The sequence below is a fragment of the Ceratotherium simum genome, chromosome 22 (genome assembly GCF_057802395.1).
Source record: "Ceratotherium simum simum isolate JZ-2026a chromosome 22, ASM5780239v1, whole genome shotgun sequence".
NCBI classification, from domain to species: Eukaryota; Metazoa; Chordata; class Mammalia; order Perissodactyla; family Rhinocerotidae; genus Ceratotherium; species Ceratotherium simum.
In genome coordinates this window covers 23,152,824-23,173,214 of record NC_141921.1, presented here as the reverse complement: position 1 = coordinate 23,173,214, position 20,391 = coordinate 23,152,824, and the positions used below count along the sequence as shown (strand labels likewise).

The window sequence follows — 20,391 nt, the reverse complement described above, 5'->3', positions numbered from 1 at the left end:
AAATATGGAAGAGCCTAAAGAAGAAAATTAAAATCTCCTCTAATCCCAACTACTAGAGATGGTGAATAATAACTGTTTGATATCCTTTTAATCTTGAAACATACTAATTCTCACAACAGTTCTATAAAGTAAGTCATGTATTAGTTCCATTTTATAGAACAGACCTTAAAAATCAAAGTAATTTATCAGTTTATCCAAGAAAATCCAGGTTTTCTGACTTAAATATTAATGCCCTTTCCCTACCATATAATTGCCTCTGTTTGATTATTTTAGCTCACAAAAAGGAAAAAAATGAATTATACACCATGGCTTATTTTATCTTTGTTATCATTTTTAGAGACATTTTAAATCCAAAGGATGTAATCAGTGCCCAGTTTGAAAATACCACCACAAGTAAAGATTTTTGTAGTCAATCATGTTTGTCAACATATGAACTGAAAAGAAAACCTGTTGTTACCATAAATACGAATAGCATTTCAACCAAATGCAGCATGTGTCAGAAGAATGCTGTTGTAAGTTATCTTTTTACTGTATTGGGAGGAGGAGTCTAATGTTTGTGATTAAAGTACAGCTGTTGATAGTCTCTGCTTGTTTGTATGTTGTTATTTTTTAATTCTAGATTCGACATGAAGTTAATTACCAGAATGTGGTACATAAACTTTGCAGTGATGCCTGCTTCTCTAAGTTTCGCTCTGCTAACAACCTCACCATGAACTGTTGTGAGAATTGTGGGGGTTACTGTTACAGTGGCTCTGGACAATGCCACATGCTTCAGATAGAGGGACAGTCTAAGAAGTTTTGTAGTTCAACGTGTGTCACAGCATATAAGCAGGTACATGACCATGTTTAATCGTGATATCTTTGTTCATTTCAGGAGGATCTAAATTTTTGGTAGAAATTATTTATGAAAATGTTGTTACAAAAATATTAAGATATTATTATTAGCTTAATTAGTGTTTTTTACATATAAATAGTATTTGTCAAATGCGTGTTAAAAACTCATATAGAGTTTTGTAAGTAATATGTATTTCTATTCATGCATTTGCAATATGTGTTTTTAGGATATGGCTTTTTTATTTCAAATATGAGTCATGTTTTTGAAAATGCAGAAAAGCACAAAGAAGAAAAATAATGCATCTCCCAGAGATACACACTCCCATCCTTTTGGTGTATAGCCTTCTAATCTTTGAAATATATTTTGGTTTCCATATATATACTTTTTTATTTGACAAGGTAAGGTCCAAGTTGCTTATGTATTCTTGAAATCAGATCCATATGGTTGAAACTGCAATTTAGAAAATAAAAATCTTACCATTAATTGCTCAAAAGGTTTTCTTTCTTCTTTTCTTCTGAAACAGAAAAAATAAATGTGGGTTATGTATTATTTTGTGAATTGACAAGGGTTGTAAAGGATGAATTGGTTGAATTCTGTATGACAAATGTCTTCTTGCAGTTTTGTTTTTACTAGATTTATAATTTTGTTAGTAAATTTTGATCAGAAATTAGATTTTAAAATTGATAAACCCAAAAGAATATTAAGAACTTTTTACATTTTTAATTTTACAATGCCTTTGTGTTTCAGTGCATTTGCTGATCATTCTTTATCTTAGAATAGTGAATTTTTATACAGTCTACCAAAATTGGTGAATTTACTAATGTTGATTGGGAAATTTTAAAAAAATTGTTCTTAAATCTTTGCAATGATTTTGGGATTTTAAACATTATACAGTATTTCCATTTATTTCTTGTTAATATACAAACACATTAAAAGGGCTTAGCTTTACTATTTATTCCTTTCCTTAGAAACGCCATGTTTTTGCTCCCATAGGGGAAAAAAACCTCCAATATTTTCATATACTTTATCCTTGTCCAAAAGACTTATTTTTGATATTGTATCAAGTACTAAAAGTTACTTGGGTTCAGTCCGTTGAAAGATGGTTCATATTCGACAAGAGAAGGGGAAATAGGTTGAGATATCTTAATTTTAAACTTATTTATTATTTTTAATTTAGCCAATACCTATTAAATTTCTCACATATTAATATGTACTGTGGTGTAGAGAAAGAATTTGGATTTAGAAGTAAAGCAGGTCTTGGTTTGATTCCTAGACTTTCTATTCAAATAGAATTTTACCTTGGGGAAGGCAGTTAAACTCCCTGAGTCCATTTTCTTATCTGTAAATGGGCATTATACTGCCTATGTCACTGGGATCTTGTTAGGATTATATGAAGAAGAATGAGAAAGCACCTAGTATAGAACCTGGTACATTGAAGATGGTCATTTCTGCTACTTTCTTTTCTTCCTTATATATAATTCATTAAATAAACATTAGATGTGATTCCTGTTTTGAGGGGCTACATGTCTCCTGGGCGAGATAAGACATATAACTGAATAGAGATGCTATGATGGAAGTATTATGGGGTACAGTGGGGCACAGAGGAAGCATGGTCAGTTCTACCTGATAGGGCAAGATGAGAATATTTGCAAAAAGTTCACAGAGATAACTCTTGACCTAATTCTTATAAATTAAGTTTGTGTTTGCAGTCCTGATGGATGAGGAAAGGAGAAATAGGTTTGGAGATGTAGAAGACATTCCAGAATGCAGGATATGCTCACTTTAACATGTATCTGTTTTAATAGCAAGTCTAACAAATTTGTCCTTGAAGAGGGAATAGAGGTCTTAAAATCTCTTAATGGGTGCTGGGTATAATTTACAAGTTATCCTGAATGTATGACATGTTAATAGTGTTTAGCATTATTTGCTGCTGAATCTCTGATTGAGTGGGAACTTAAGATAACAGACTCTTCCGTTGTTTATGTATGGACACCTGTGATAGTCAAAAGTTTGCTCCCACTTCATTGCTTACAATGTGCTTTGTTATTATTATTGTAGAATATTTGACAGATTTTCTAATAAGTTTATTAATTTCATTGAATTCATATCTTATGGTTTTCTATAGCACCTTTTGTGGGGAGGTTCTTCCAATTCTTAGGATAGTGTTAGAGCATGAATTCCCTGTTGTGGAATTTTTTTGTGTGTGTGTGTGAGGAAGATCAGCCCTGAGCTAACATCTGATGCCAATCCTCCTCTTTTTTTTTCTGAGGAAGCTTGGCCCTGAGCTAACATCCGTGCCTATCTTCCTCTACTTTATATGGAACTTCCTCTACTTTATATGGAACATGGCTTAACGGTTGGTGCGTCAGTGCGTGCCCGGGATCCGAACCGGGGAACCCGGGCTGCTGCAGCGGAGCGCCCGCACTTAACCGATTGCGCCACCAGGCTGGCCCGCTGGCCCCTGGAATTTTTTAAAATAGCCTTTTTTGTGTGTGTGAGGAAGATCGGCCCTGAGCTAACATCTGCCAATCCTCCTCTTTTTTTGCTGAGGAAGACTGGCCCTGGGTGAACATCCATGCCCATCTTCCTCTGCTTTATATGAGATGCCGCCACAGCATGGCTCCACAAGCGGTGCGTTGGTGCGTGCCCGGGATCCAAACCGGCGAACCCCGGGCTGCCGCAGCGAAGAGCGTGCACTTAACTGCTTAGACCACTGGGCCAGCCTGTAAAATAGCATTTTTTAAACTATAGTTACAACCAATTAATAAATCCCAAAATTAAAATTGCTGGGTGGTGACCAGCATTATTTTTTAATGAAATAGAATAGAATAGACAATATCAAATTGCATCACATGTTATTATCATATATATTATTTTATGAAGCTTTTTTCAGTTTTATATACATACATGTATAATACAGAAACACAGAACCTCAGAATTATGTGTGTACTAGGTCACTTTGTAAAATTTATTTCTTACTGAGGATTGTTATCATAAAAGTTTGAAAGCCACAAATTTAAAATATTTCAGTTATTTCAGTGTTTAAACTTTTCAAAGAATTATGCTTTTACTTGTAATTTGGTAAAAATGAATGTTATTTTATTCTCTTAATAGAAATCAGCCAAAATTACACCATGTGCGCTTTGCAAATCATTGAGATCCTCAGCAGAAATGATTGAAAATACCAATAGCTTGGGAAAGACAGAGCTTTTCTGTTCTGTTAATTGCTTATCTGCTTACAGAGTTAAAATGGTTACTTCTGCAGGTAATATTGGTTTCATAAACTATGTAAATATAATAGTTGAAAAAAATTATGGTTATTATTTTGTTTTTATAGTATAGATTTTTGTTCAAATTTAGTTGATTTTTAAGGCAAATTTAAAACATTTCAGATCTGTTTTATCAAGTATCACCTATTACCTTGATGGTTATTTTCTGTTTGTTTACTTGCTTGCCTATTTGTGCATTTCCCCCTTACCAAAAGAATTCCCTATGGCTTCTTTAATGTATTTTCTTTGTCCACACCTGACTTATTTCAAGATTTATTTATTTTGTAGTTTCAGGGTAGACTGTGACAGCGTTAAATTAAAAGAAATATTTTTAATGTTGTTAGTTTTTGTCTATATGTGATGTGATTTAGTTTCAGTTGCTGCAACTTAACCTGGCCCTTGAATTTTCATATATTGCATAATACTTACTTACTTTCTCATGTAAATATATGAGATAAATATATGCACATTTGTATATATTACTCATCAGTTTTTATTTTGATTTGCTAAGGTGTACAAGTTCAATGTAACAGTTGTAAAACCTCAGCAATCCCTCAGTATCACCTAGCCATGTCAGATGGAAGTATACGCAACTTCTGCAGCTACAGTTGTGTGGTAGCTTTCCAGGTATGGCTTCAGGAATGTTCCTCTTCTCCAGTCAGTTTGTCGCCTACTATAGTAATGTAAACTTATTAGGTGTTTGCTAGTTCCTAGATTGCTAAATTTCTATCTCAGTCCTATTAAACTTGGGTTCTTTGGTTCGTCCTGTTTTTGGAGGCATGTCATTTAATTACCTTCTGTAAAATTAAATGATACTATTATTACCCAGATTATCTGTTGGGAGGATATTATTATTATTATTATCTTTTTTGTGAGGAAGATCAGCCCTGAGCTAACATCCATGCCAATCCTCCTCCTTTTGCTGAGGAAGACTGGCCCTGGGCTAACATCTGTGCCCATCTTCCTCCACTTTATATGGGACGCCACCACAGCACGGCCTGACAAGCGGTGCGTCGGCGCGGGCCGCGAGCGGTGGAGCGTGAGCACCTAACCGGTACGCCAAGGGGCCGGCCCCCGGGAGGATATTATTTTTGAAGAAGATTATTAGTTAAATTATTTTATTTTTTTGTATATAAATGACACTTCCCCCCTTCAGTTATAAGCTGCTCAAAGGCAGCTTTTTTTTTTTTGCCTATTCATAAATGAATCTGGCATACCTAGGCACTCAGTCCTTACTTGTTTGAACAAATAATTAGATTGATCTTTTTGTTTGTTTGTTTGTTTTTTCCAGAATTTGTTCAACAAACCAACAGGGATGAATTCTTCAGTAGTGCCCTTATCTCAGGGCCAAGTAATTGTAAGCATCCCCACAGGTTCAACAGTGTCCGCAGGAGGAGGTAACACCTCTGCTGTTTCTCCCACCTCCATCAATAGCTCTGCTGCAGCTGGTCTCCAGCGTCTTGCTGCCCAATCCCAACATGTTGGGTTTGCACGAAGTGTTGTAAAACTCAAGTGTCAGCACTGTAACCGTCTTTTTGCCACAAAACCAGAACTTCTTGACTATAAGGTAAAGTATAGGGTCATGATAAAGAGTTTGAGTATAAACTGGTCTGTCTGTAAAATTCTTTATGGCTTTTCATGTCTCAAAATTACACTATTTATTTTGAAAGTAAGAAAGATAAGGATTTCCGTAAGATAAACCAAATGCTTGATTAGTACTTAATGATCATTTCTTTGCAGGGTAAAATGTTTCAATTCTGTGGCAAGAATTGTTCCGATGAATATAAGAAAATAAATAATGTAATGGCAATGTGTGAATATTGTAAAATTGAGAAAATTGTAAAGGAGACTGTGCGATTCTCAGGTGCTGACAAGTCGTTCTGTAGTGAAGGTAAAGACAGAAGATTATCTTACCTACTGAGCATGTTGGTTGTTTTAAAAGTAGTTGATGATTTAAGCTGTTACTATGTAAATTTATCTATTTTATCCTTTGTGTATAACACCAAAGCCTTTTTGTTTTGTTTACACTTGGTTTGCCCTTTTCTGATCTAATCCTTCATCTCAGATAGATGTTAAAATGAAGGAAAAGATCCTCAAAGTGTATTGCAGAAGATGATGTATTGTGAAAAACATTTAATGTTATCGGGTTGATAGGGATCTTTTAATTCTTGCACTTATTTCTAAAGGGAACTCTTAAATTTTGGTAGCATCCTAAGATTATACTTTTATTGTTTTATATAGCCATTACATTTCTGAATATGAATGATTTGAATATGCAAATTGATATGAGCTAGATTGTCTTCTTTATTTAGAAGACCATTTTACATGTTTAGAGTGTTTTGTTTTATTCTTACATTGTACAAGATTAGCCTCCTAAACTAGTGGCTTTCAAACTTTTTGATCACGACACAAAAGAAGAAACACGTTTTACATTGTGACCCAGTCTCTTATCACATAACTGAAGAAAACAAGTTTCGTGAAGCAAAACTGGCTTTTACTAAATGTGATGCACTGTAATATTTTCTATCCTGTCTTATTTTGTTTAAAAAAAAGAAAATGATAGTATTGATCCTCTGAATTGATCTCTTGATCTACTAATTGGTGAGGACCCAACTGTGAAAACTTTGTTTTAGGGCATTTAAATGAAAGATGTAGATAGTTAATATTTCTCCCTGATGTTAACTTTATCTTTCCTGATTTTTTAGGTTGCAAATTGCTTTATAATTTAAATGAAAGATGTAGATAGTTAATATTTCTCCCTGATGTTAACTTTATCTTTCCTGATTTTTTAGGTTGCAAATTGCTTTATAAACATGACTTGGCAAAACGCTGGGGAAATCACTGTAAAATGTGCAGTTATTGTTTACAGACATCTCCCAAATTGGTACAGAATAATTTGGGGGGGAAGGTGGAAGAGTTCTGTTGTGAAGAATGCATGTCCAAGTATACAGTTCTGTTCTATCAGGTAAATGTAATTCACATTCCTGGGTTTTTCAAGTTAGGGCATACATTATTCTATTCTTTTATTCTTTTGTGGAGTAGAAAGGGCAATTTTAATGATTTAAAACTTTCAAGTATTAAATGTATTATGTTCTCCAGTATTAATATATGATTTAAGAAAATTTTAATGTCACTGAAGTTGTATTCCTTTTGTTTTTAATTTCCTTGTAGAAGACATATCAATGTTAAGACATTAAAATATTTAAAATTACAATTTTATTCATTTAGTATTTAACTAAAATGAATTTGTCTTCTGAAGTCTTTGAGGAAGATAGATATTTTCATTTCACTATTTTTTGTTGTTGAGGAAGATTGACCCTGAGCTAACATATGTTGGCAATCTTCCTCCTTTTTTCCATTTTTCTCCCCAATCCCCCAGTAGATAGTTGTATGTCATAATTCTATATCCTTCTAGTTGCTCTATGTGGGACGCTGCCTCAGCATGGCTGGGTGAGCAGTGCGTAGGTCCACGTCCAGGATCTGAACTGGCGAACCCTGGGCCACCAAAGCAGAGTGCATGAACTTAACCGCTATGCCACCGGGTTGGCCCCCACTGTGTTTTTTAATTACTGTTTATTGATGTCTCTATAATGTGACTTTTTTGTAATGTTTAGTATAAAATTATTGATAAATATTTACCATTTTAGGAGAGTTAACCTTCATTTTTTGTGCTCTAAATTCTAAGTTAATTTCCTTACTTGTTATGTGTGTCCTGCTTTTATTCTGTCAGACCATAGATAATTTGTTTCTTACTCCTTTACTGTTTTCTGTTTCTTTTTCAGATGGCCAAATGTGATGGTTGTAAGCGACAGGGTAAACTCAGTGAGTCCTTGAAATGGCGAGGAGAAATGAAACATTTCTGTAACCTGCTTTGTATCTTGATGTTCTGTAATCAACAAAGTATGTGTGACCCACCTTCACAAAACAGTGCAGGTAAAATTAAACTTTAGTCTTTGATCAATGCCAGGTACTAACTACTGTTCTACAGATTGGAAACTTTAAATGCTTGTCAATTTCATGAAATGTAAATATCGTTCTATTCAAATGACATTAACATTTAAATCTTTTTGTTTAACACCTTATATTAAGGCCCTGTAAAATGAGTTCTTTTTGTTTTCTCTGAGCATATTGAATCAAGTAAACTCTGTAAGAACTTTGTGGGGAAGAATGGCAGTTAATGTTTTGTAATTGACTTCCTTAAAAAGGATTTGAGAATAAAACAAAGGACATAGAATCTAAATCACAAGGCTTTTAAAATATACCACATGCATAGTTATACAAGAGAAAGTACATAGAGTACTTTTAAGTTTTGCTAATTAAAAAATAGAAAAAAACCTAGTTAATACTGAAGTGACTCTTTGCTCCAACAGGATTTACTTTAACCTGAAAGCGTTGTTTAATCTCCTTGAGATGTTGGTTTCTATGTATGTACATATAAATCATATGAGGTTTTCTTATTTTTGTTTATTTTGATCAGCAAGTATTTCCATGGTGCCAGCTGCTTCAGCAGGGCCCCCATCTCTAAGAAAAGATTCAACTCCAGTTATAGCTAATGTAGTATCATTAGCAAGTGCTCCTGCTGCTCAGCCCACAGTGAATTCTAACAGTGTCTTACAAGGTATGGCTTGGTTTGAAAGCATTTATCTAGCCTTTTTGAGGTTGAATACAGTGGTTCTCTACCTTTTTTCTGTCAGTGATCCTTTTCATATGTTTGACACGTTCATATTAGGAGTGGTAGCTCACTGTGGGCTGCTGGGGCATTAAATAGTGTTTTCATAAATTCCAGATCTCTTTTTCTCATATTATATTGCAGATGCTAGTCTTCCCGTGAGTTAAATTAATACATGTTTTTATTATAAGACTTTGTGTTTATTGTCCAATAATCAGCTTTTAATGCTGATGTTTAAATAATTGTATAAGATCCTAAATATATATTTTAATTTGTGTCAGGTGCAGTTCCAACAGTAACAGCGAAAATCATTGGGGATGTAAGTTTTATTATTTTTGTTGGTATTGCCACTGTATTTATTTTCCATTTTTATGCAGTATGAATATGTCTAAGCTAATTTGCCCTCCTTTATTCTCTATTTATTATATAAAATAAATAGCATGAGCTCATTTAATCTTTGTTCAGGAACAGGATTTTCTGGTTATTTAATTAGATCTTATAGGTACTTTAATTTCTTTGAATGCTTGCTATCTCTGTGTCATTACTGAAAGTTGTTGTTTTTAATTGTACAGAATTAAAGTAAATTGTACAGAATTCAGGCATAAAAGGTTTTTGGAGCATTCTGTAATGTAGTCAGATTGTAAATAAAATGTATACTTTTTTTTTTTTTTTTTTTGGTGAGGAAGATTGGCCATGAGCTAACATCTGTTGCCAGCCTTCTTCTTTTTGCTGAGGAAGATTGGCCCTGAGCTAATATCTGTGCCCACCTTCCTCCACTTTTATATGGAATGCCACCACAGTATGGCTTGATGAGTGGTGCATAGCTCGATACCTGGGGTTCCAAACCTGCGAACCCCAGGCTGCCGAAGCGGAGCATGCAAACTTAACCACTATGCCACCAGGCTGGCCCTGTAAATAAAATATTTATAAAATGTAGTGTATTTCCCATCCAGTGGAGATTATGCTGTAAATAAGCATTGCGTTTTTTCTTTTTACTCAGTATTTTTTTAAAATAAATAATGAGAAAAACTTATAATTAGAACAGTGGCATTTCTAAAGTGTTTCCTGGTCTCTGGAATAACTTTCACATCATCTTTGTTCAAGTTACTTAAATGATCATAAGTGATTCTGTTATTTCTAATTATCATGAAACTAAGTCTTCTAAGACTTAACTCAGGCCCCCGCCTGGTGGCGTAGTGGTTGAGTTCGTGCACTCCACTGCAGCAGCCCAGGATTGGTGGGTTTGGATCCTGGGCGCAGACCTACGCAATGCTCATCAAGCCATGCTGTGGCGGCATCCCATATACAAAAATGGAGGAAGGGGCCGGCCCGGTGGTGCAAGCGGTTAAGTGCACGTGCTCCACTGCAGCGGCCCAGGGTTCGCCGGTTCGGATCCTGGGCACACACTGACACACCACTTGTCAAGCCATGCTGTGGCAGCATCCCATATAAAGTGGAGGAAGATGGGCACGGATGTTAGCCCAGGTCCAGTCTTCCTCAGCAAAAAGAGGAGGATTGGCAGATGTTAGCTCAGGGCTGATCTTCCTCACAAAAAAAAAAAAAATGGAGGAAGATGGGCACAGATGTTAGCTCAGAGCCAATCTTCCTCACCAAAAAAAAAAAAAAAGACTTAGTCAAGAAGTAACAGTTCTCATTTTAAACTCAGCCAACATTGTTATTGATCAACAATGTCATACAATAGAAATAGCATTTTTCTTGGTAACCAGAACTGATAATTTGATACATTTGGAGTCAATATATAGTTATCAAAATATTCCTTTATCGCTACTGATATTTCAGGAAATTGTATGGTTACATACTTAGTTGAATATGTTCTGTTTTGCATGTAATTCCAATATAGTATTTCTTTCGAAATTATAATATTTCTGGTAATTAATGATAAGCTTTTGAAAACCTCTTTGGTTTCTGATTTATTTCTTTACTAGGCAAGTACACAAACAGATGCCCTGAAACTGCCACCTTCCCAGCCTCCAAGACTTTTGAAGAATAAAGCTTTATTGTGCAAACCCATCACACAGACTAAAGCCACCTCTTGCAAACCACATACTCAAAACAAAGAATGCCAGACAGGTATGTTCCTTGTGCTTTCTTCATTTCATTTTTTTAGGGGAAAGGAATGTGGGATCTGCTTACATTAATTGAGTGTCTACTGTTTCCTAGGTGATGTGTTTGGTTGCTTATATACATTGCCCAATTTAGTTCTCACAACATCCCTGTGAGTTAGGTATTTTCACCATCTGAGATTTAACAAGTTACGGCAAAGAGAAGGTAGTTAATTGATAATACCATACTGTGAACACTTCGTTTAATTTCCTCCTTAATGGCACTGTATATTATGGAGTAAGCATAGACTTTGGAAGTATGTAGACAGGGTCTTAATTAAGAGGAATTATTATCTTCTAGACTATTTCAAATAGTCAATTCCTTTGGGGAGAGCTTCGTGGCATTCTTTTATTTTGAACTGCCTCCCCCCTAGGCAAAATCTCTGAGCTACTTCTCTGGATGCTGGGAACAGTGCTAGCCTCTGATCTTCTCAGCTTCCCTCTCCTGGCTTGGAATCTCTCCCCTACAAGTGATGTGGGGTGGGGGTGATTGGGACCCCAGTGTTCTTGGCCTGCAGTTCCTGGAGTGGGGCCTCTATCCTGTGGGTGGCAGCTAGGTGGAGGAAGGGAGCCCCCAGCCTGTTGACTGCAATCACCTGAGAATTAACTTGTTCACCTTGAAGTTGGAGGGAGTGAGAAATGATGGTGGCCTATTCCTCCTGGTGAGATATGGTAACCCTTGATCGGGAGCTGAAGGAAGAGGAGACTATGTTCCTGGCCATACCCACCCAGAGTGGAGCTTCTGTCAGATTGAACTGGCTGAGCTGGGGCTGTGGAGCAGGTGATAGATCAAATGTCATAGACTTCTAGTGTCCTTACTGCATTTTAGTAGATTTTCTTGAATAAATGTTTCTATATTTGCTATATGCCCTTAGGACAATTTCCAAAGAATTTAAATGGTGGTTTTTTAACAGTTTTCACCAGCTTTGCTTATTTCACTAGGGAATAGGTCTGTGGAGCTCCTCACGCTGCCATCTGAAAGTCCCAGAATTTTTAAATTAGAAAGAAATCCTCGATTCCTAGATCTGGAAGGTTATCCTGTAGGCCAGTGTTTCTCAAACATTAGTATGTATATGAATTACTTGGGAGTTTTATTAAGTAGATTCTGATTTAGTGGAACCTGAGGTTTTACATTTCTTACGAGCTCTCAGGTAATATCAATGCTGCTGGTCTGTGAACCACATTGAATAGCAATGCTATAGATAACTTAGTCCTATATTTTTATTATATCAATAGTGGTTTATTTAGTATTGTGTAGCTTGGTTTTCAGACATCTATAATCATGTAATGTGTTTTTTTTTTATGTCCACTGCACCATGGTAAAATTGACCCCATGTTATTTCCAACCTTTAACCCTAGTCAAATTGTCACCTTTTCACTTCTTGTCACTAGCATTGCCTTTCTCCTACATTAGTGATTTTATAATTATCTAGCATATTTTTCTGGCACATGGAAAGGACTCTATAGATACTTGTGAAATAATTGAACGAATCCTCCATCTTTCTCGCTTTTTCCCCTACTCATATTTAAGTTAGTTTCTGAGTTTTGTTTCATCTTTTTAATACCTTAGAACATCTGCTGTATATATTTATTCTTTTTTGTAGGTATCATAACCACCCTAGTTCAGGCCCTCATCATCTTAGTTCTTTTTTTTTTTGTGAGGAAGATCAGCCCTGAGCTAACGTCCATGCTAATCCTCCTCTTTTTACTGAGGAAGACCGGCTCTCTGCTAACATCTATTGCTAATCCTCCTCCTTTTTTTTCCCCAAAGCCCCAGTAGATAGTTGTATGTCCTAGTTGCACATCCTTCTAGTTGCTGTATGTGGGACGCGGCCTCAGCATGGCCGGAGAAGCGGTGCGTCAGTGCGCGCCTGGGATCCGAACCCAGACCGCCAGTAGCGGAGTGCGCACTTAACCGCTAAGCCACGGGGCCAGCCTATCTTAGTTCTATATATTGTAATCGTTTCCTACTTTTACACTTTATTTATTTATTTTTTGTTTGTTTTAACTGAGGCGTAGAGAAATTAGCTTTTTTTTTCCCGAGGAAAATTCTCCCTAAGCTAACATCTGTTGCCCATCTTCCTCTTTTTTTTTTTTTTTTTTTTTTTGTGAGGCGGACTAGCCCTGAGCTAACATGTGATGCCAATCCTCTTCTTTTTGCTGAGGAAGATTGGCCCTGAGCTAGCATCCATGCCCATCTTCCTCTGCTTTATACGGGACGCTGCCACAGCATGGCTTAACAAGCAGTGTGTCAGTGCGCGCACAGGATCCGAACCTGCAAACCCTGGGCCGCCACACCGGAGTGCGTGCACTTAACCGCTGCGCCACCTCTTTTTTTTATGTGAACTGCCACCATATTATGACCACTGATAGACAAGTGGTGTGGGTCCACCCCCAGGAACCGAACCTGAGCTGCCGAAGCAGAGCGCGCTGAACTTAACCACTAGGCTACTGGGGCTGGCCCTACTTTTACACTTTATATACTCTTTGTTCCATGCCAAGATGGCAGCCAAATTAATCTTTTTTAATGCCATTTTCGTCACATTACTCTGTGCTAACAGATTTATAGTAGCTCCGTGCTATCAACTAGAAATGGTTTTAAAATGTGCATTCTAGCCTTACAAAAATGGTCCTTCTACCTATTCAGTCTCTTCTTGAACATACACTACTTACTCACGTTAACAGTTTTCCATACCCCTCTTCTAAGGTCACTGTTCTAGTCCTTCCCATTCGTCCATCCAGATTCTATGTTTCATTCATTTTATCCTCATATCGTTGATAATGATTGTGTTGCCCACTTTTTGTTAGTGCTGAACTCAAGCCTTTCTTTGCTATTTCAGTTATTTCTCCTTTCTATGAACACTTCCTGTCATTGATTACACGTCTTTTAAACTATAAATCTCTATATGCTTTAAAAAATTTTTTGTTACAGTGTTTCTAACCGTCTTTGTTTTCTGTGCCTTTTTTTTAATTAGAAGACACTCCAAGTCAGCCCCAGATCATTGTGGTGCCAGTTCCCGTACCAGTGTTTGTGCCCATACCTCTTCATCTTTATACTCAGTATGCACCGGTCCCATTTGGAATTCCAGTTCCAGTGAGTAATCATTTAGAGATTAAGACTAATCTAGTATACATTTTCCTCAATTAAAATTTTACAGCTCCCTAAAAATACTTTTCACTTGTTGGTAAAATATACCTGACTCTGGTTGACTATTATCATATTACTATATTACTTAATATGGCTTATATAAAGAACTGTTTTTATTTGTACCCTGCCTTCTCAGAAAAAGCTATGATATAGCTTTTTTATCATGTTTCATACACTATACGACCACTCAAATAGAAAAAGATCAGAAACTGTGTGTGTTACAATCCTAGATTCTAGCAAGAGTGGAAAGGTGAATACTATGATTTACATGATTCTCACTTTTTATTAAAGAAAAATGTATTCATTTTTTATTGGAAGCATATTTTTCATTGGTACTGAATTCTTAAGGGAAACAGTTGTTTGAATATGTTAAGCAAGAAATATAATCAAAAACAAAACAAAAATGTGTTAGATAATTATTCTTTTAGAGGCTTCAGAGATATATTTTGTTGAGTGTCCAGAAAAGCTTTTACTCAATTTTTATTTAAATGGCTGTAGTCTTATAAAAACAAACTAGTTAATCATCAGCAATAGAAATAGTTTGCATTTTTATTGTAGTACTTAAATCATCTCACAAATAATAGGATTTTTTTGGTGAGTAGGCTTGGCCTTGAAGCAGCATCTGTTGCCAATCTTCCTCTTTTTGCTTGAGGAAAATTTGCCCTGAGTTTACATCTGTTCTAGTCTTCCTCCATTTTGTATGTGGAACGCCTCCACAACATGGCTTGATGAGTGGTCCGTAGGTCCATGCCTGGGATCTGAACTGCGCCCGGGATCCCAATCCGAAAATCCCGGGCTGCTGAAGTAGAGCACACGAACTTAGCCACTATGCCACCGGGCCAGCCCCACAAATAATAGTTTTGATGACGAACGTGTTGCCTAAGAAACTCTTCAGTCTATCCTTGGTCTTTCAGATGCCTGTCCCTATGCTTATTCCACCCTCAATGGATAACAAAGATAAAGTCACGGAGAGTATTGAAGACATTAAGGAAAAGCTTCCCTCACATCCATTTGAAGCTGATCTCCTTGAGATGGCAGAAATGATTGCAGAAGATGAAGAAAAGGAGAAGACTCTATCCCAGGGAGGTTGGTAGAATTTTAAAGTAAAGAAAGAAAAAACACACCCACAGATTTTCAGGCAACTCAAGTAATTTTAAGTATCATACAGTCAAGGAGTTTCTTTTATTTGTGTTTAAATACGAGGTCTGTGGATTTGTTAAACTTATTGATACCTTTGAAAGCTCTATCCTTTTTATAAAGGCAAATAAGTATCGATATTCAATACAGTTTTTAGTTCTTAATGATTCCAGGAAAATAACCTATAAATCCACGGTTCATGATGATTTTCTGATTTTATCCCAGTAATCAAAGCCATGGTTCCCAGATAAGAATTCCTGTTATATAATAACCAGCATGTTGGTAGAATGTAAATAGAACCTTAGGATGAAAAACATTTGGCTCAAAATGACTCACAGATAAATCCCATTTTATGAGTAGAGAATAATGATGATAACAATAGTTAAGATTTATGTGCTTACCATACACATTGTCCTAAATGCACTATGGCATCGCCTCCATTAATCTACACAACAGCCCTTTGAGGACTGTACTTTTTACTTCAGATTCCTCATTTGGAAAATAGGATGTTTATATCTGCCCTGGTTATGCAACCAGGAAGTGATGGAACTGGAAGTTGAATCCAGGTCTGACTCCAAAGCAAATGTTATTAACCAGAGCCTAGTAATATATATTCCAGAAAGGTTTCTATCCTTAATTAGCACGTCCTTGAATTTTGGATATAAGATGAGACAATCATAAGAAGAGAGAGAGAAAATGTTTAAGATAGTTGAAATAAGTAGATGAATTTTCACAATGGCCTTTCCATATATCACTGATAAGTCAAGAAAGAATTCTTTTCCTGACAATTTTTTCTTTTTTTCAGTGATGGTTTTTAGAAAGCTAGCTACTGGGTTTTGATTTTGCATAATAAATGCTAGATGATTTTCCAAACACTGTAGCATTTCAAAAAACTATAGTCAACTTTTCTTTTGTGTTGCTAGTAAGTTTTTAAATCATACATATTCTGAGAGATGGATAAAAAGCTTGTTAGTTATTATCCCAATGTTTCTGGTCTCATTTTGCTCTTTAGTGTATAATCTCATAATTCTGATTCATTTATTTGTAGATTTTAATGTCTTAGAATATTGCTCCTATGCTTGATTTTCTAACTTCTGATATTGAATTTGGAAGTTTAAGCAATTCCTGATGATAAACCTCATTTTAAGTTGGCTTCTCCGTTCACATTAATAGTTAACATTTATCAAGTGCTTCCTCTGTGCAAATATCATGGCTTTGCCTTAGCCTCCAATTGAGTCAGATAGAAGAACTTGCAAGACTAAGCTTCATGACAGATATTGTAATCACTATAGTGTAAGTAAAATCAAATGGTTTAGAAACGTAAAGAGGGAGAAATGAATTCCAACTGAAGGGATCTGGCTAGTCGATCTTTGATTTTAGGGGAAAGAAGCAATTTTCCTGGGTTTTTTTTAAAAACTTGATGTTTTGGTAATTTGAATCCTTAAGCTTCTTACTTTTAAAGAAGTTTATAATTGATAGAACTGTGTTCTGTTTAGTTCCATGTGCTGATTGCTCATGTAACTTATATTTATATTCTAAGTCTATTGGCTTTCTAATGCAATGGTAAAGCGTATTATATTTTGGAGGGAAAAAAGCAATTTAGAGCAGATTTGTCAATCTGTGAATAAGTATTATGTGTGTGTGTGTGTATGTCTATCATTGTAAAAAAAAGTTATTTCAGATAGCACAAGAGTGTAAAATTCAAAATAAAGGTCTCTCTTTATTCATGACTTCTTTCATACTGCTATCCAGAAGTGTAACCACTGTTATCAATCATAATTTGTTTAACCGCATTTACCACTAATGCCTGATTTTATTAATGAGTCATTCTTTCTGCATATGAAGGCTAGTTACCTAGAACTCCCTAGTATGATTCATGTGTATAGGGCAGTCATTTCATTTGAGATGCAGTTTGCTTCGTGTATACAGTCATGCACCGCATAACGACATTTTGGTCAATGATTAACCACATATATGATGGTGGTCCCATAAGATTAGTACCATATAGCCTAGTTGTGTAGTAGGCTATACCATCTAGGTTTGTGTAAGTACACTCTGTGATGTTTGCACAACGACGAAATCGCCTAACGACACATTTCTCAGAACATATCCCTGTCGTTAAGTGATACATGACTATACATATAAGTTGTTTTATTATGTGCTTTTCTTTTTCTTTAGGATCCCAAACTTCTGAACAGGAACTCTTTCTAGACACCAAGATATTTGAAAAAGGTTTGTGATTGTAAATATGTTTGGCTCTTAGAAATATTATCCTTTGTTAGTGATACAAACTCATAAAGTATTAGCATCCTTGTATTGAATATTTGCAATTTTAGCTATTTGTAGGGGGCATCAGATGTCTATGATTATGTGCTGATTTGTAATGAGAATAATAAAAACTACCTCAAATATTGGTTTTAAGGATTAAGTGAGATATTGCTTTAAGGTGTGTGCCAAAGAGATGAATCCAGTTCTGTGAGGCTGGTGAACAAGTTACTTCATTCTTGAGTGTACCTAGGTAATTGTTCAGCAACCATAATCTCAGTTTTTGGTATTCAGGGGTTCAGGAAGGTTTCTGAGCATGTCAAGAGTCTATCTTATTTTGAGGGCTTATTTGTTTTCTGTGTATTCTAGACCAAGGAAGTACGTACAGTGGTGATCTTGAATCAGAGGCAGTATCTACTCCACATAGCTGGGAGGAAGAGTTGAATCATTATGCCCTAAAGTCAAATGCAGTGCAGGAGGCTGATTCAGAACTGAAGCAATTCTCAAAAGGGGAAACTGAACAAGATCTGGAAGCGGATTTTCCGTCAGGTTTGTACAATGTAACCTGTCTGCTGAAAGTCCTTTATTTTAAAACATTGGTACAATGCTGAAATGACATTAGAAGCAGTTATAATGTATGATAATAATCTAGGGCACAAATGGTCCCTGCCTGTGAAGGCATTAATTTGTACCATATTGTTCTTATAAGTGGTTAATTTGTTTTGTTTTGTTTTTTACCTTTCCCCCAGTAACCATATAGGAGGTTTTCTTGATTGTTATTGAAGTTTTTAAGTTGTATATCCTTTATTTCTCTTAAGTAATAAGTAAAATTCTTATTTTATTACAAACAAAATAATGAGTATAGTAATGACTACCTGATATTTCCTCCCCCAGTCTAAGTCTTTGTTTAAGTCTAGGAGTTACTTACCTCACATTATGCTTTCTGCTGATTATTTATAGAATCCTTTGACCCACTGAATAAAGGACAGGGAATCCAGGCACGTTCCCGAACAAGACGACGACACAGAGATGGCTTCCCCCAGCCCAGACGAAGAGTAAGCAGTAGCTTAATTTTTCTAGTATTTTCTTTCCTTCGTTCTATCTGTGTTTATTAGTTCCTCCTGTTTATAAAACTCTGTATCAGCCAGGGTTGAGGAATTCCATACACTGTTTTACAACGTTGTATTTTTGTGCTTTTGTTTTTGTTTCTTGTAGTTAAGAACTGTATCTTTTATTTTACATTTCTTTTAGCAGGGACATTTATTTTTATTTCTATAATTGAGGGGTTTTTTTTGTTTTGCTTTGTTTACTTTAAAAATCTTTTTATAATCCTTGTTGTGGACTTTTCTTTTTTTAAATTTAGCTTTCTTTGTACATATTATAATAATGAGGTGTTCACTATTTTGTATAGTGTAGTATAATAGTGAAGTTCACATGGACTGTTTTTCATGTTGACAGAGCTTTCCCATACCAAAAATTAAAAGAATAATAGCCTTATTTTTTTTAATTAGCTCTAAGTTATAATTACATTTAAAAATTCATAAATTTTAAGTGTACAATTTCATGGGCTTTGACAAAATGTATTCAGTACGTAACTACCACCACATTCATAACACTTCCACTGTCCCAAAAACTTCCCTTGTGACCTTGTCAGTCGTCATCTCCAGCTCCTGACAACCACCGATCTGCTTTGCAGGTTAATGCAAAACGATACTGCTTTGCCTTTTCTAAAATGTCATATAAATGGAATCTCATGATTTGTAGTCTTCTGTGTATCACTCTTTTCACTTAGCATGTTTTTGAGATTCATCCATGGTGTTTCATGTATCAGTAGTTCATTCCTTTTTATTTCCAAGTAGCATTCCATTGTATGGATAAACCACAATTCATTTAACTGTTTAACAGTTGATAGAAATTTGGAGTTGTTTCCATTTTGGGGCTATTTTGAATCAAGCTGCTATGAACATTTTAGTATAAATCTCTGTGTGAACATATGTTTTCATTTGAGGAAAAATATTCAGGAGGGGGTTGCTGGATCTTATAGTACGTATATTTTTAACTTTGTAAGAAAGCTGCCAAACTGTTTTCCAAAGTGGGCGTACTATTTTGATTCCCACCAGCAATGTGTGAGTTCCATCTGCTCCATGACTTTGCTAACACTTGGTAGTATCGATTTTTAATTTTAGCCATTCTAGTGAATGTATAGTGGTATCTCATTGTGGTTTTTTTGTGTGTGTGTGTGAGGAAGATCAGCCCTGAGCTAACATCCATGCCAATCCTCCTCTTTTTGCTGAGGAAGACCGGCCCTGAGCTAACATCTATTGCCAATCCTCCTCCTTTTTTTCCCTTTTTTTCCCCAAAACCCCAGAAGATAGTTGTATGTCATAGTTGCACATCCTTCTAGTTGCTGTATGTGGGATGCTGCCTCAGCATGGCCAGACAAGCGGTGCATTGGTGCGCATCCGGGATCCGAACCCAGGCTGCCAGCAGCGGAGCACGCGCACTTAACCGCTAAGCCACGGGGCTGGCCCCCTCATTGTGGTTTTAACTTGTATTTTCCTAATGACTAATGATGTTGGGCATCTTTTCATATGCATATTTGCCATTCGTGTATCTTCTTTGGTAAAGTGTCTATTCAAAACTATTGCACATTTTTTTATTGGGTTGGTTATCATCTTATTTAGTTGTAAGTGTTCTTTACTATGGATATAATTTTTTTTATCAAATATATCTTTTGCTCCTATTCCTTTACTTCCTTTTTTATTTTCTTAATGGTGAAGAACAGAACTTTAAAATTTTGAGGATGTCTACTTTATTATTTTCTGTTCTTTTACACTTTGTGCTTTTTAGTATCCCATTTAAAAATCTTTATTTAACCTATGGTAACTAAGATATTTTTATTATGTTTTCTTCTAGTTTTATAGTTTTTGCTGTTAGGTTTATCT

At 35.7% G+C, this 20,391-nt stretch overlaps 1 protein-coding gene across 11 annotated transcripts in view; it reads left to right on the top strand.

Moving 5' to 3' along the window:
- Positions 1 to 20,391, top strand: part of ZMYM4 (zinc finger MYM-type containing 4) — a 150,084-nt gene that overhangs the window by 109,240 nt on the left and 20,453 nt on the right. For 10 of the 11 annotated variants that reach the window (XM_087446305.1, XM_004425932.3, XM_087446298.1 and 7 more), the window contains 16 exons: positions 338 to 512; positions 620 to 832; positions 3,950 to 4,100; positions 4,616 to 4,731; positions 5,396 to 5,671; positions 5,845 to 5,995; positions 6,897 to 7,069; positions 7,887 to 8,037; positions 8,582 to 8,722; positions 9,055 to 9,092; positions 10,720 to 10,864; positions 13,872 to 13,990; positions 14,959 to 15,130; positions 17,360 to 17,413; positions 17,816 to 17,995; positions 18,407 to 18,501. In XM_087446305.1, coding sequence (XP_087302431.1) covers positions 338 to 512; positions 620 to 832; positions 3,950 to 4,100; positions 4,616 to 4,731; positions 5,396 to 5,671; positions 5,845 to 5,995; positions 6,897 to 7,069; positions 7,887 to 8,037; positions 8,582 to 8,722; positions 9,055 to 9,092; positions 10,720 to 10,864; positions 13,872 to 13,990; positions 14,959 to 15,130; positions 17,360 to 17,413; positions 17,816 to 17,995; positions 18,407 to 18,501 — 2,350 coding nt within the window. The remainder of the gene's footprint in view (positions 1 to 337; positions 513 to 619; positions 833 to 3,949; positions 4,101 to 4,615; positions 4,732 to 5,395; positions 5,672 to 5,844; positions 5,996 to 6,896; positions 7,070 to 7,886; positions 8,038 to 8,581; positions 8,723 to 9,054; positions 9,093 to 10,719; positions 10,865 to 13,871; positions 13,991 to 14,958; positions 15,131 to 17,359; positions 17,414 to 17,815; positions 17,996 to 18,406; positions 18,502 to 20,391) is intronic. The other variant, XM_087446304.1, reaches the window with a different exon arrangement.